Raw genomic sequence first — 13,906 nt, 5'->3', positions numbered from 1 at the left:
AAAAAAAATACCAGCGGTTTATTTCAACTACACTAAAGTAAATGCGGCTTAGACGCATCCATAGCATGTTTGCGAGTGGTAAAATTGTCATTAGCAACTGTGAAGAATGTACCAGTTGCGTTCTGAAAACCATTGCTTATTGTATGGTCTCCAGTTGCCGGACAGTCACTCCATTGCTGGTCCTATATACAATGCGTTCAGGCGCCAATGGCACATGATGGCAGACAATTTTTTGTCAGTAGACGAAACGAATATATTTAACTAATGAACTGCAGAGACGGCGATCAACATCGGGTACTCGTGCCAGCTGTTGACAGATGACATGGCGGAGGTGTTCGTGATAGACGGCGCCGCGTACGACGACGTGGACCGCCAGCTGGCCAAGTGCCGTGACTCCATCCGCGTCGTCAACACCTTCCTGCCGCACGGTCAGTGCACTGCACATACAGTTATCCACATATTTAGTAACGGTAATATATACGTATGGTATGGGGAAGGCCATATATCACGGAGAACAGATAGCCGTTGGGGCTGAGAAGTTCTCGAATGGAGACCGGGGATCGGCAAGCGAAGCGTGGGGAGTCCACCAACGGGATGGACGGATGACTTGGTTAAAGCCGCGGGTTTACGGTGGATGCAGGCCGCTTCCAACCGAAGTGATTGGACGGCTATGGAGGAGGCCTGAGTCCAACAGTGGACGACCTATGGTTGATGTGATGGTAATGAGTATATACTTAGTTAGAGGCCCCGCAGACTATAAACTTTTTATCGGCGGATAATTTAGTCGAATTTTTAATCAGTATGAAGATATTTGCAACTAAACACATTACAACGATAAATATCGGCCGTTAAATATGTTTGAAGAGTTACGCGATTTCTTTTAAACCAAACTTTATTATTATTATATAAACGTTTGCTTGAAATCCACGTTGTAGGCATCATCTAGTTTCAAGCGAAAGTTCTATATACCTAGAGTATGTACTAAAATATGTTAGATCAGGCGGTTAATGTATGGCTAGTTTGTATAATGAAGTTATTATTGCAGGTTCGGCGGAAGGCGCGGCGAACGGCGGCGCGGCGCCGGGCCCGTCGCCCGGCCGCGCCGCCAACGTCAAACTGAACGCGCCCGCCGTCTCCGTCGTCACATTTAGGTGGGAACATAACACGGTAGCACACAGGTAGAGAGACAAAGAGCTACACCTTCTATATCACTGCCTTTACATCTCGTGCTCTCCTTGCCTGACTGGATCGTTTCAATACATCCGAGGCGGTTCATACACCATTTTTCTTCAACTGACCCCTAATCGAGATGTTTAAAAACTCACGACACGACGCGAGTAAAATGACTTGCGTTGTGTGGCGATTGTGCTTGGACTAGACACGCCCTTTATTCATAAAAGCTTGTTTAAAATTAAACTCGCAATTAATTTGTCTTTGTCTGTTACTATGCCATTTGTCTTTGTCAGACAGACGGAATATACATTTAATTTAGATTATAACAATATTGTAACTTTTTGAAATAAAAGGGTGTGTGTAATGTGTTTTTTTTTTTCAAAAATTGTCTACTCGTATGAACCGCCTTATTGTTATTGTAGAAAGAATCGCAATGGTTTTATAATGTATAACTAAAAGATTAGTACAACAACTTTTTTCGATATGCTGTTAATGGGACATAACCGTAAACACTAAAAATAAATTGTGTGTTGATCTGTCCATCTTAAATTGTTCTAGATGTGTATTATGTAAAAACCTTGCGATTCATTCCACGTTTGACATTGTGTTAGTGCGCATTTGTGAGTCTAGTAACTTGTGCGTTGTGGTTCAGTTTCTGTGCTTTCAAGTTTGTCAGTTACATAATTGTAAACAATTTGCTGTTTTACATTACAATCGAATATGCATTGTTTGCGAGTATACTTGTTGTTATTATCTTATTTATGTAAAGTATACTATATTTAATTGTGCTATCTATAATGTTTAGTGCATTTTATAACTTTTGTAACTTCTAATTCAAATTTATTAAATTTCTGGTAGTTAGTAAAAAGTCTGTGTTAGCTTTAAAAACGTACACAATGGACTGATTCACTATAGTTACAAACTTTTAATAATGTAGTTGACTTACTCGTATTTTTTCCAGCACTGTCGTACTAACCCTCACCGCCGCGTGTCATGTCGCACAGTCTTGTGAGACCCTCCTGCCATTTGGGTGATATTCGCTTGATGTTTTATTTTGATTATTTTGTTATTTCAAATCGCAGAATCCTGTAATATCCATAGGAATGTCCTCCTTATATGTGATTTGGCGGAGGGTCCGGTCTGTCCCTATCTGCTCCGATCACCCTGTAAGAGTGCTCTTTTTCTCTTTAACCTGTACGTTATTTCTTTAACCCACACGTACCCTAGACGCTCGTAACACTAATGTAACAATGAACCTTAACATGCCCTTAGATATAGTCGAGCGTGAAGTGGAGTCTAATATTGCTGTAGTATAATATTGTGTGTAATATTATAGTGTGTGGGATTTAACGTCGCGTGTTGTGTGTGGCCCATTTTTATTTACCATCATGTCGCATGTTGTGAGGCCTTCGACAACACGCCTACCAGCATAGGTGCTAATCGACCCGAGTTAAATGCGACCCCTTACGCGCAAGGCTGCGAAAGAGTGGAATGCAAATTTTCTCTCGCGTTGTGTAGCTCTGCTTGTCTGCGGACATTAATCAACTGCCTTTACAGCCGTACTCGAATATAGGTAAAGAAGTAGCGACAAGCAAACAGACAAAAACGTACTGAACTGATTTAGAATAAAAGTGGGCATACATTAGTCGTTATTTTTATCACTTGAGTTTTGAGTACGGTACTGACAGGCAGCCAAACAACTAGTTGGTTACAGATCTGTTCACGAAGAAGGTACGCGAGTCCATAGCAAATTATTGATGTGTGTATATTTACGGGCAACGTTTACAAGATATATTTGGCACCGACATCAACAAAGGACGCGTTAGTGCTACGCACACATAGATGTGTTCTACAGACATATTTACAACTACATTCATACGTATTGTAGAAGGGTGTCCCTTAGCGAGTGAACAGATCTGTATTTATGGGTTACATACAGTCATATGTTGCTACGATTGGGTCTTCAAATAAAAACTTTACTGTATTGTGCTAAAAATATATATTTTTGCATTGAATAAACAAAGTACGCTGCCAGAGGCCTGCTTATTTCATTGAAACTTTTGGAGTATACAAATATCAGTAATAATTTTTTAATACCTAATAAGCTTTTTTGCTGACGATACTTCACTATTGCAAATAATCTGCCCACTTCTAAATCTTATAATGATCAGAAAACTAGTGCCATAATGTGGTATAGATGTGGGTAGTGGTGCAAATAGTGGAGGTGCGTTGTGTTCCAGCAACGAATACGCTGCGGGCGGCGCGCCGGCATCCGCGGAGTCGCACGACCACGGCAATGACGACTCCAACGGGTTCGCCATCGTAATCAACGGACACTCGCTCGTGCACTGCCTGCATCCCAAGCTGGAGGAAAAGTGAGGATGTTACTAGTGTTTGAGACGTCAATTCAAAACTAGGGTTATCAAAAGATTGGTTAATTTCCGCAAAGTCAACTTTAACATCTACTGAGAAGAAATTTTCCAACTATAGTACCATCAATGAAATAAGTACATACTACATTTACATTATTTATATTATACTAGAGTTTACCTGCGGCTGCGCACGCGTAAACTATTCGATCTGGTAGTTACAATTTAAATTCCGGTATTTTACAAAATTCTCCTGGGAATACCCAAAATTTATATCTTCATTGAGTTTGCTTAAAACAATCTACAAATTTTCATGTCTCTAATCCTAGCGTTTGAAATTTAAAGATTTTATCTCTATCCCGTGGGAATATCGGAATAAAAAGTAGCCTATGTGTTATTCCAGACGTCCGCGGTTGAAATTTCATCCCAATCCGTCCAGCCGTTTTAGCGTGCAAGAGTAACAAACACACACACACACACACAAAACTTTCGCATTTATACTATAAGTAGGAAGTAGGATTAATACTGGGAATAGACCCTTAACTTAAACCCTCTTTCAGTCATAGTGCGTAGAGATGTACGTACGTAGAGTACGACGACACACTAAGTCATGAGTGACATTTTCATATCAATTCATATGGAACATTAATTTTAAATTTATTATTTAGTGTTCAACGTCAAAAGCAGGGTGCGAGGATATATATCATGATATATATCACGATATATATCAATGGATTTTTTATTAAAAATCATTGATATTATATCCATTTTTTTAAGTTTCAGAAACTAAACTATTTTCTTTCTTAAACCGGAATAAAAACCGGCCAAGTGCGAGTAGAACTCCCGCACGTAGGGTTCCGTACCATTATCTATGCAGCATTAGCAAAAAACAGGAAAAAAATCATGTTTGTTGTACGGGAGCCCCCCCGTGAATATTTATTTTATTTTAATTTAATTAGCTTAGTTTGGGACTAGGTCAATTGGTGTCAAGTGTCCCATTATATTTATTTATTTAGATGGCGTTAGTATCTTGAGTTTTTTTGACCTTAAGGTCTTTCTTGCTATAGGCTCATTTAGTTGACATACTAAATGAGCCGCAATCGGCTCATTTAGTTAACATACTAAATGAGCCAATTGTAAGCAAGACCATCTTGCGATACTTCGCTTGTCAATTAGCCCTCATTGCAAGGAAGACCGTCACGTCAAACGGACTTCTCGATACTAACGCCATCTAGCGGGATTTCGCCTGTCAAGAAACCCTCTTTGGCGGACTTGGAGAATAATGTAATCCCGGTGTGGTGCAGGTTCCTGGAAGTTGTGCTGCAGTGCCGGTCGGTGATCTGCTGCCGCGTGACGCCGCTGCAGAAGGCGATGGTGGTCGAGCTGATCAAGAAGGCGCGCCGCGCAGTCACGCTCGCCATCGGCGACGGCGCCAACGACGTCTCCATGATCAAAGGTACTCCATGCTCAGAACGAACGATGACACTTTTGACGCGAGTGCGTGCGGCGCGGTCGCGAATTAAAAGTAGCAAACGTGAAGTAGACACATTCAATCATTAGTATCAATTCAATCATTAGGCATTGACGACAATGATGACAATGATGCATTGACGACAATGATGTTTCCAAATTATTTTGTCGTGTGCCCTTCGTTCGCCGTTATGCGAGTGTTGATAAGGTATGCCTATTGAAAAATAGTATGAGCAGCGCTAACTGCACGCGTTGCGTGCGGCGGATTTTACCTGCAGGTCCGCCCGCTCCGAGCACTTGCGCCAGCTAGCGCAGCCCTTAAAGTAATCTTATTATTATACCTGGGATAACTCGGGGCATCTATACGAAAGTGAAGCAGCAAAATATTTAATCGATAAAAAAATATTACTTATTTTCTCTTCATTTTCAAATAAAATAATAAACAAATTAAAACCTGAATTTATATGTTTATTTTAAAATAGTTTTCATAATATGTAATCAATATTTTTCCAAATTCGTCGGTATTAATTATTGCCTTCTAGATGAAATATCCACTTTATACTCCTAATCGTTTTCTCAACGTCCACAGTGGTCAACGGGGCATTCTTAATAGTAGATTATTGTCGTGGCCTGGAAGTAGGCAATTGCTGGCTGAGTATGACTATTAAACGGACGAGCTTGCGAGTCCGGCTTGTGAGTCATGTTGGTTATTAAAATTTCCTCACCTTTTAGACACTGTTTACTTTTTTCATGGTGTCATAATTTATTATATCGATATGAAATCCCTAGAACTTGTCTCGAGTTATCCCAGGTATGCTTATTATCGGTGCAGGTATCAGTGTATCGGGTACAGGTGATGTGTATTGTTCTGTGTAGTAACAGTATGTGTGTGTGTGTCCATACTTAGCGGCGCACATCGGCGTGGGCATCTCCGGGCAGGAGGGCATGCAGGCGGTGCTGGCGTCGGACTACTCGATCGCGCAGTTCCGCTTCCTGCAGCGGCTGCTGCTGGTGCACGGCCGCTGGTCCTACTTCCGCATGTGCAAGTTCCTGCGCTACTTCTTCTACAAGAACTTCGCGTTCACCGTCTGCCACTTCTGGTTCGCGTTCTTTTGTGGATTCAGCGCTCAGGTCAGTCGCCGTTTGTTCCTTTGTTTGGGTCAATCAACTTTTAAATACATAATCATCTCAACCTTTATACGTCCCACTGCTGGGCACAGGCCTCCTCTCAGAACAAAAGGGCTTGGGCCATAGTTCCCACGCGGGCCCAGTGCGGATTGGGAACTTCGCACGCACCATTGAATCGCTTCGCAGGTTGTGCAGGTTTCCTCACGATGTTTTCCTTCACCGCAAAGCTCGTGGTAAATTTCAAATGTAATTCCGCACGTGAATTTCGAAAAACTCAGAGGTGCGAGTTGGGGTTCGAACCCACGAGCCTCTGCTTGAAAGGCGATAAGTCAAACCACTAGGGCGCCACGGCTTCAGGAATCAGTGATAACTCACTTTCTTAGAAGACTTCTTTTACAAACTGAGATTGAGTGAGAATCGTTTTCCCGGGTCCAGATCTCAGAATCTGTCAACACTGGCGTTTTTTGGGTGCTATGATGCCGATACATAATAAACTGCATATCGATGACCAATATTGATTGTACATAGCATAAAAGTAGTAGTTTTGGTGATCAGACGGTGTTCGACGAGATGTTCATCTCGGTGTACAACCTGTTCTACACGTCGCTGCCGGTGCTGGCGCTGGGCGTGTTCGAGCAGGACGTGTCGGACGCCACGAGCCTGCAGTTCCCGAAGCTGTACGCGCCCGGCCACACCTCGCGCCTCTTCAACAAGACAGAGTTCATCAAGTCCACGCTGCACGGCTGCTTCACGTCGCTCGTGCTGTTCCTCATACCCTACGGTGCGTGCCGCATTCAAACCTACGTCTTGCAACCTTTCAAAACCAACTTTGAGTTTGCTAGTCACGCTCGCGGTTCGCGCCCGTGCAAGAGCCCAGACTGACTCATCTTGAGAGGGTGGCGCCGTCAACGGATATGTTTGGGAGATATTATCGTCATCATGTCTACATACATATCGTTCATTCAATAGAATATTGACATATTTCATTGATTTTTCACAATTATATAAGAAAGGGATTTAAAGATATCAAACTGTAAATTCAAAGTCAAAAACTTGTGTTTTTGTAAATATGCCATCAATTGTGTTGAATGAGCGATATATGTGCTAAATTTAAGTAAGTCTGTCTATTTCCATTTTAATATCAATCTGTAAACCTATGTCTTTCTTATTTGAAACAAACGAGACAAGAATGCAGTTTTTTTTGCTTCGGGTACTTAGTTGATTGACAAATTATAACGGCATAAATATTATGTTTGCAGGTACTTACAAAGATGGTTTGGCACCAGACGGCAAAATTCTATCAGACCACATGCTTTTAGGAAGCGTTGTAGCTACAATTTTAATTATTGACAATACGACGCAGGTAAGAACATCATACGACACTATCTTACTTTGTTACGTTACGAAGTTGCATTGTGTTAATTAGTGTAGGGTGTACATTGTAATATTTTATTTTGAGATTTTAATCACATAAAACACAACTGGCAATTAAAGTCATATTATTTATTAGATACTATTTAAAAAAAAAGGCTTCCTCAGTGCAAGCTTAATTTAAATTTGTATTATTCGTACCGACTTTGACTCTGGTCACGATTTTGATTTATCCCAACTGCTTACTTAACATAGTTCTACACTACTGGGCTTATTTTTTCCTTTTAGTTTATTTTTATTGAAGAATTCAAGTTAAAAAGTAAAAAAGAGACTTTTTTATCATTCTTATTTCAAGTACAAATCGGCGCTGCAATATAACGAACTTTTAAATGTACCACAGCCAAACATGTGGTCAACTACCCTAAAGTTGATACTATAGTTTGCATGTCACAAAACAATACTGCCAATAGACTTGTCTGTCAACTTGAAAGTTCGTCTTTAGCGCCATATTCATTTGATAGGTACTTGTTTAAAAATCGATAGACCACTTATTTGGCTAATGGTACATTTAGGGGCTGTTTCACCATCCATTGATTAGTGTTAAGTGACGGTTAAATGTGATGCCGTCTCTATTTGTTTTGTTCGAATAGACAGAGACGGCATCACATTTAACCGTCGGTTAACGCTAATCGATGGATGGTGAAACAGCCCCTTAATAGACCAAAAGCAAAGCATCTAATGAATCGTGTACATTGTTTGTGTGTTGTGTTGTGTTGTGCAGATCGCACTGGACACGACGTACTGGACGGTGTGCAACCACGTGACGATCTGGGGCTCGCTGGTGTCGTACTTCGTGCTGGACTACTTCTACAACTACGCCATCGGCGGGCCCTACGTCGGCTCGCTCACCGTCGCGCTCACGCAGGCCACCTTCTGGTTCACCGCCGTGCTCACCGTAACTATAAACTGCCCATATTAACTAGACTAGCAATTAATGTAATGAGAGCTATAGCGCTGTTCCCGAGGGAACTATGCATTTTTCCGGGATTAAAAGTAGCCTATGCCACTGTCTGGTCCATAAACTATCTCTATGCTAAAAATCTTGTCGATCTATCGCTCCGTTTCGACGGACAAACATACAAACACACACTTTCGCATTTGTAATATTAGTACGGGCGGATGTTGTTAAAGAATAGAATCCGATACTATTTCATTTATATCAATTTAAAGTGTTAACTGCATATATGATAATATTGCGATATTCAGTACATACAAAATAGAAATGGAACTCGTTTTTCTGTTAAAATTAAAAAAAAATCTATTACATGTTTTTTTTTTGCTAGCTATACTTACGTTTCAACTCGATTCGGTGACTTGATGGTGAAATTATACTTGCAAAATTTGACCTGAACAAATGCATTGCAAATTAACTAAAAACTTCAGTAGCGTAGCAGAGTAAACGTCTAAGGAAATTATAAAATGAGTTGACTACGAGTTCGTGTCATCAACTCACCGACTCGTATCAAAGATTTTATCAAATCACTAAATACATTCAGAGATTTGATCAAATGACTGATTTTTTCTAGACAAATGATCAAATGGATTTGTCATTTTAACATCCTGCATGATTTGGTCATATTATATCCCTTAGAGACAAATCTGACAAACACAACTGAACGAACACAACACGGAGACTGATTCAGAAATTTTAACAAATTCAAACGTCCGTTTTGGGCATTTCCCTGCGACATGTATATAGTTTATTGATTGACACCTACGAAAAGTAACACTCGAACAAACCAATGAAATCGTTGGAATATGGTTGAGAGGTGTGTCTCACCGTGCGTCGTGTGCAGATGATAATCCTGATGGTGCCGGTGGTGTCGTGGCGGCTGGCGTGGTCGTGGACGCGGCCGACGCTGGGCGAGCGGCTGCGCGCGCGCCAGCGCTGGCGGGAGGCCGCGCCCGCGCCGCGCACGCCCTCCGCGCGCCGCGCGCGCCGCTCCGTGCGCTCCGGATACGCCTTCGCGCACCAGGTCACAAACCTCTACTTACCCATTCATCTATCTCTAAAGAAATGGAATTTATATAGTTATATAATACGCAGAATGACGTCGTAATCCATGTCAGATTTCTCTGTCTAATCGACAATTTTAAACATTCATTCTTCCACAACTCGATCTGTTAAACAATGAAGATAAATTTTAACAAATAAAAAAAATGCTGGCATATTTTCTTAATTACTAGTTCAGTTATGACACCAATAAATGTTAAATCAGTATAATTGTCACGTTGCAGGAGGGCTTCGGCCGGCTGATCACGTCTGGCAAGATAATGCGACGCATTCCGCACGCGGACGCGGCGTTGTCGGCGCTGGCGTCGCTGCCCGGCAAGTTCGTGGCGCGGCCCTCGCCACCCGCCTCGCCCGGGCCGCCCGAGCCGCCCTCGCCGCCCTCGCCGCCCTCCCCGCGCGCGCCCAAACAGGACCTCGACTCGGTCGACTTATGAGCGCCCCCCGCCCCCACGGACGCGCGACCTCGACGACTGAACAGTGCTTCGGTGTACGAACAGTATTAGCAGAACTAACGAGACACCGGCTCGAACTTAGTTCGCTAGTATACACGCGATATGACGTATTTTAATTAGCGATGAACGCGAATCGCCTTGCCATTTTTGCAGAATAAACAAATGTACAGATCTATTACTAATTAATTAACGAAGCTGTAAATATGACGTTGTATAGCCTGCGAGCGCAGTTCTCGTTACTTCTGTTAGGTATTAGCCGCCCCGCGGCGATCTCAAGGAGTCCCCTTTTTGTACTTTAATATTTATTTAGCGCCGGCGTTGCACGCTGTCGGTCTCCACTGTCGGTAAGTGTAATTTCCTTAAAAAGACGAAATGTACAATATAAAATCTAGAGCGAAGTTTGTAAATACTAAAAGAGTTACAAACGAACCATAATTTTTTAAATAGACGGCATAATGTCGTCGCAACTCATATTGTGATAATGTTAATAGATTTTAAATTCGTATTATATTATTACCTATATTAAATTATATTTGTTGATCGAGAGTATATATTGATAGATATTTATTACAGTACATACTAAGATTACTCTTTTATATCGGAAGCGTAGTTATTTCGTAATGTTTGTTTGCATGCCCCGGCAGCTAGTGCCGCGGCGGAGCACTCCCGATCGGTTAAGCTATAATTGTATTAGTTTTGAAGGACATTCGCAAAGTATTAGAAAACGATTAGTCGTAAAGTGTCAAAAACATTTTAATATCAAGCTGACAATTTCTCGAATCGGCATAAATATATTTTTTCACTTTCAATTTCTTAAGTTTTGTACTAATTTTCCTAATTTTGTTAAAAATTATGTTTGTTGATTTCACTTATGGGCTTAATGTTTTCAAATGCTGTTTGATTGTCGTCTACGTGTCTGAGACCTATAGTAAAATGTGCATTTAAAACTTAACATGTCCAATTACGCAAGCAGTGAAGGTGCGACGTACGAAACAAGTGGAAGAACGTTTTGTTTATTATTATTGTTGTGCCAAAGTGACCTTACAACTAAAGAGAACAGGACTTTTTACCGGGTCGTTTAGTGAAGGTACATATCCCGGACTTTTTATAATGGGACATAGATACTGACCACTCTTGCAGACATCATTATCGTCTGTGGGTCTGTGCCCGAACGCGACAAATGATTCTCCGTCTGAATTGTTAATTGACATAGTATATTAAATCGTAAACTTAAATAAAACTTTTTCTCTGGCGGGTAACCCTTACGAGTATCTGAATAAAAAAGCAACTATTTGGTATGATCAATAGAAAACTTCAGTGGAACTAATATTTCAACACGCAAACATGCAATGCGTGTTATACGCGCCTTCCTTTATTATCGCTACATATGTCTCATCTTTACTGCATGCGAATTGAAACAAGAATTTGCTTTGGAATCGATTTTTTTAATAAAAAACAATTCTTATCAATAGTGTTTTATTCGTGTTGATTATTAGGTTATAGTTCAGGAAATATGAAGTGGTAACTTGTTATGTACTAAGTGAAGTTTACAGATGGTCAATTCATATTTCCTGGACTATAATAGCCTTTTCTTCCAACTATGCTTTAATTTCATCATAACCGCACTAAATACCCAGCACAAAGCGGGACTTTTCTGCTCTAGAGCGAAAAAATGTATGAAAATCCTTTTTGTTTTTTATTTTTAATTGCACCACCAAAGAGGTAACAAGTATTTTTGCTATAAAATTAGCATGCATAGTGTAAAAGTGTCTAGTATTAGGTTGGTCAACCTGACGGTCTTATGAAATTTGACAGATTGCGTACAGAAAATTGTTGCTACCAATCCTACCAAAAACAGTAAGTAGCAGTACAACTTCAAGCACAGCGCTTCCAGCCTTCTTATCCTCCGTTAACAGTTCGGTGCCACTCATCAGACAGATTCTAAACATTTCCAACTCTGTTGATGTTGGTGGCCCGTACTTGACGGAGGCTACGGAGGTTTGGCGCGCCTTGTGCCCTGAAGAAGATGCCCCGACAGGCTCCAAAGCGTGTATGCAACGATTATGAGATCTGCCAACGGTAAAGCTAGTTCACAATGGGCTAATTCTTCAGTCCCCAGATGCCGCCGACCGAGCAAGAATTCTTGCTGTTTCGGAAAGGGAGTCAGGTCCTTGGCTGCATGCCTTACCGTCTACAAACTTGGGCACCTAGCATAGCATAGCATTTGCGCATAGCTGTCTACTTGCGCTTGGGGACCAGAGTTTGTGAGCCCCACCGATGCCAGTGTGGTAAGGAAATGGATCATCTAGGCCGCCACGGTTTGTCATGTGTAAGAAGTGCTGGCCGCTTATATCGACATGGTGCGCTAAATGACCTCATCCGTCGGGCCCTCACTACCGCATCAATGAGGGCTATCGCGAATGAATTCGCCGCTAGAGGCGCTAGTGTAGCGTGAGGTCTCTGAAATGTCAAATCTCATAGTTTTTGGGTGAGCTACGCGGGATTGTTTATAATTAGAATAATTTTGTGAATATTTTGCAATATCTGAAATTAATTATGGCAAATATGCGTTCCGGGGCAATTAATGTCTGTGTTATGAGGCAGTTTTGTCTTTCGGAAACCTTGTGGCATGCTCGATATTTATATGGTACGGTTTTAAGGTGTAGAAATGATGAGGTTAAATATGATTTTAATCTAAACTTTGTTTTCACACCCGTAATAACAGACTTTGAAAGCCACACTTAAAAACCTCACGCAACAGTGCGCCATCTAGTGAGACAAAAAACCATAGCCCTCATTCCAGCAACTCTAGAGCCGTGCGGTTTGTTGAGGGACGACGGAAAAAGGCCGGATGGTGCCACCTTAGTGCCTTGGACTTTGGGACGAACTTTGGTGTGGGACGCGACGTGTGTCGACACTTGCCGCGTCTCACATCCAGAGCACCGCGCTCAGAGCTGGGGCGGCTGCTGAACAGGCTCAGATATATAAACAAGCGCCGCAAATACTCAGCTTTAACAAACTATCATGAGTTTGCGGCGCTTGCTTTCGAGACAATGGGTCCATGGTCGGAAGACACAAAAAAAAATTATCAAAGACTTATCTACTTGTCTGGTTTTGGCCTCAGGTGACCCCAGGGCAGGCACTTACCTCTCGCAAAGATTAGGAATAACAGTTCAGAGAGGTAATGCTGCCAGTGTCTTGGGGTCAATGCCTGGGGCAGAAAATTTGGATGACGTTTTTATTTTGCGACATAGTTTTAGTAGATTATTGTCGTGGCCTGGAAGTAGGCAATTGCTGGCTGAGTATGAGTATAAAACGGACGAGCTTGCGAGTCCGTTTAACTAATACGAAGCCAGCAATTGCTATTCCAGCCGAGACTAATATAAAGCTTTTCTCAAAAATGGTGAATAATTCTGAAATAGAATAAACTTTTTCTCAAAATATATTATAAAATTTTTTTTTTTCCAATATTTTTCTTATGCTTTCTCGCCTTTTTTCATTAAAAATAAACTGCAGGTGTATTTTCCAGCGAAAACACCACAAGCTATTTCAGACCCAATAGAAAAAGTCCGGAGTTCCAACAAAATATCTGATACCGGCCATTAGACTTGGCTGTATACGACTTGTGCCAACATTTCCATGGCCTTTTTAACTTTTAAAAAAAATGTGACTGATTGCAGGCGCGCTAATTCATTATTGTCGAGCTAGCGCGCCTGCAATCTTTTTAACTTTTTAATTTTTCGCTGACCATAAACTATGCACTTCACCTTCTGATATGTAAAGAATAATGTCAACTTTTACGGACATTATTGAGAAAAGTTTATAAATAGTTTTAGTCTTGGATGTTAGATAGTATTTATTGTACACAA

General features: G+C 41.3%; 1 protein-coding gene across 1 annotated transcript in view; it reads left to right on the top strand.

Annotated features, from left to right (window-relative positions):
- Positions 1-11,506, top strand: part of LOC141439758 (probable phospholipid-transporting ATPase IM) — a 53,169-nt gene extending 41,663 nt beyond the window's left edge. The window contains exons 15-24 of the mRNA XM_074104125.1: positions 276-428; positions 1,046-1,178; positions 3,414-3,548; positions 4,847-4,998; positions 5,920-6,143; positions 6,696-6,921; positions 7,400-7,503; positions 8,293-8,466; positions 9,368-9,547; positions 9,810-11,506. Of these exons, the coding sequence (XP_073960226.1) occupies positions 276-428; positions 1,046-1,178; positions 3,414-3,548; positions 4,847-4,998; positions 5,920-6,143; positions 6,696-6,921; positions 7,400-7,503; positions 8,293-8,466; positions 9,368-9,547; positions 9,810-10,019 (1,691 nt within the window). The 3' untranslated portion in view covers positions 10,020-11,506. The remainder of the gene's footprint in view (positions 1-275; positions 429-1,045; positions 1,179-3,413; positions 3,549-4,846; positions 4,999-5,919; positions 6,144-6,695; positions 6,922-7,399; positions 7,504-8,292; positions 8,467-9,367; positions 9,548-9,809) is intronic.
- The last annotated feature ends 2,400 nt before the right edge of the window (positions 11,507-13,906 follow it).

This window comes from Choristoneura fumiferana, chromosome 21 (genome assembly GCF_025370935.1).
Source record: "Choristoneura fumiferana chromosome 21, NRCan_CFum_1, whole genome shotgun sequence".
Lineage (NCBI taxonomy): Eukaryota > Metazoa > Arthropoda > Insecta > Lepidoptera > Tortricidae > Choristoneura > Choristoneura fumiferana.
This window is presented reverse-complemented; position numbering and strand designations above follow the sequence as displayed.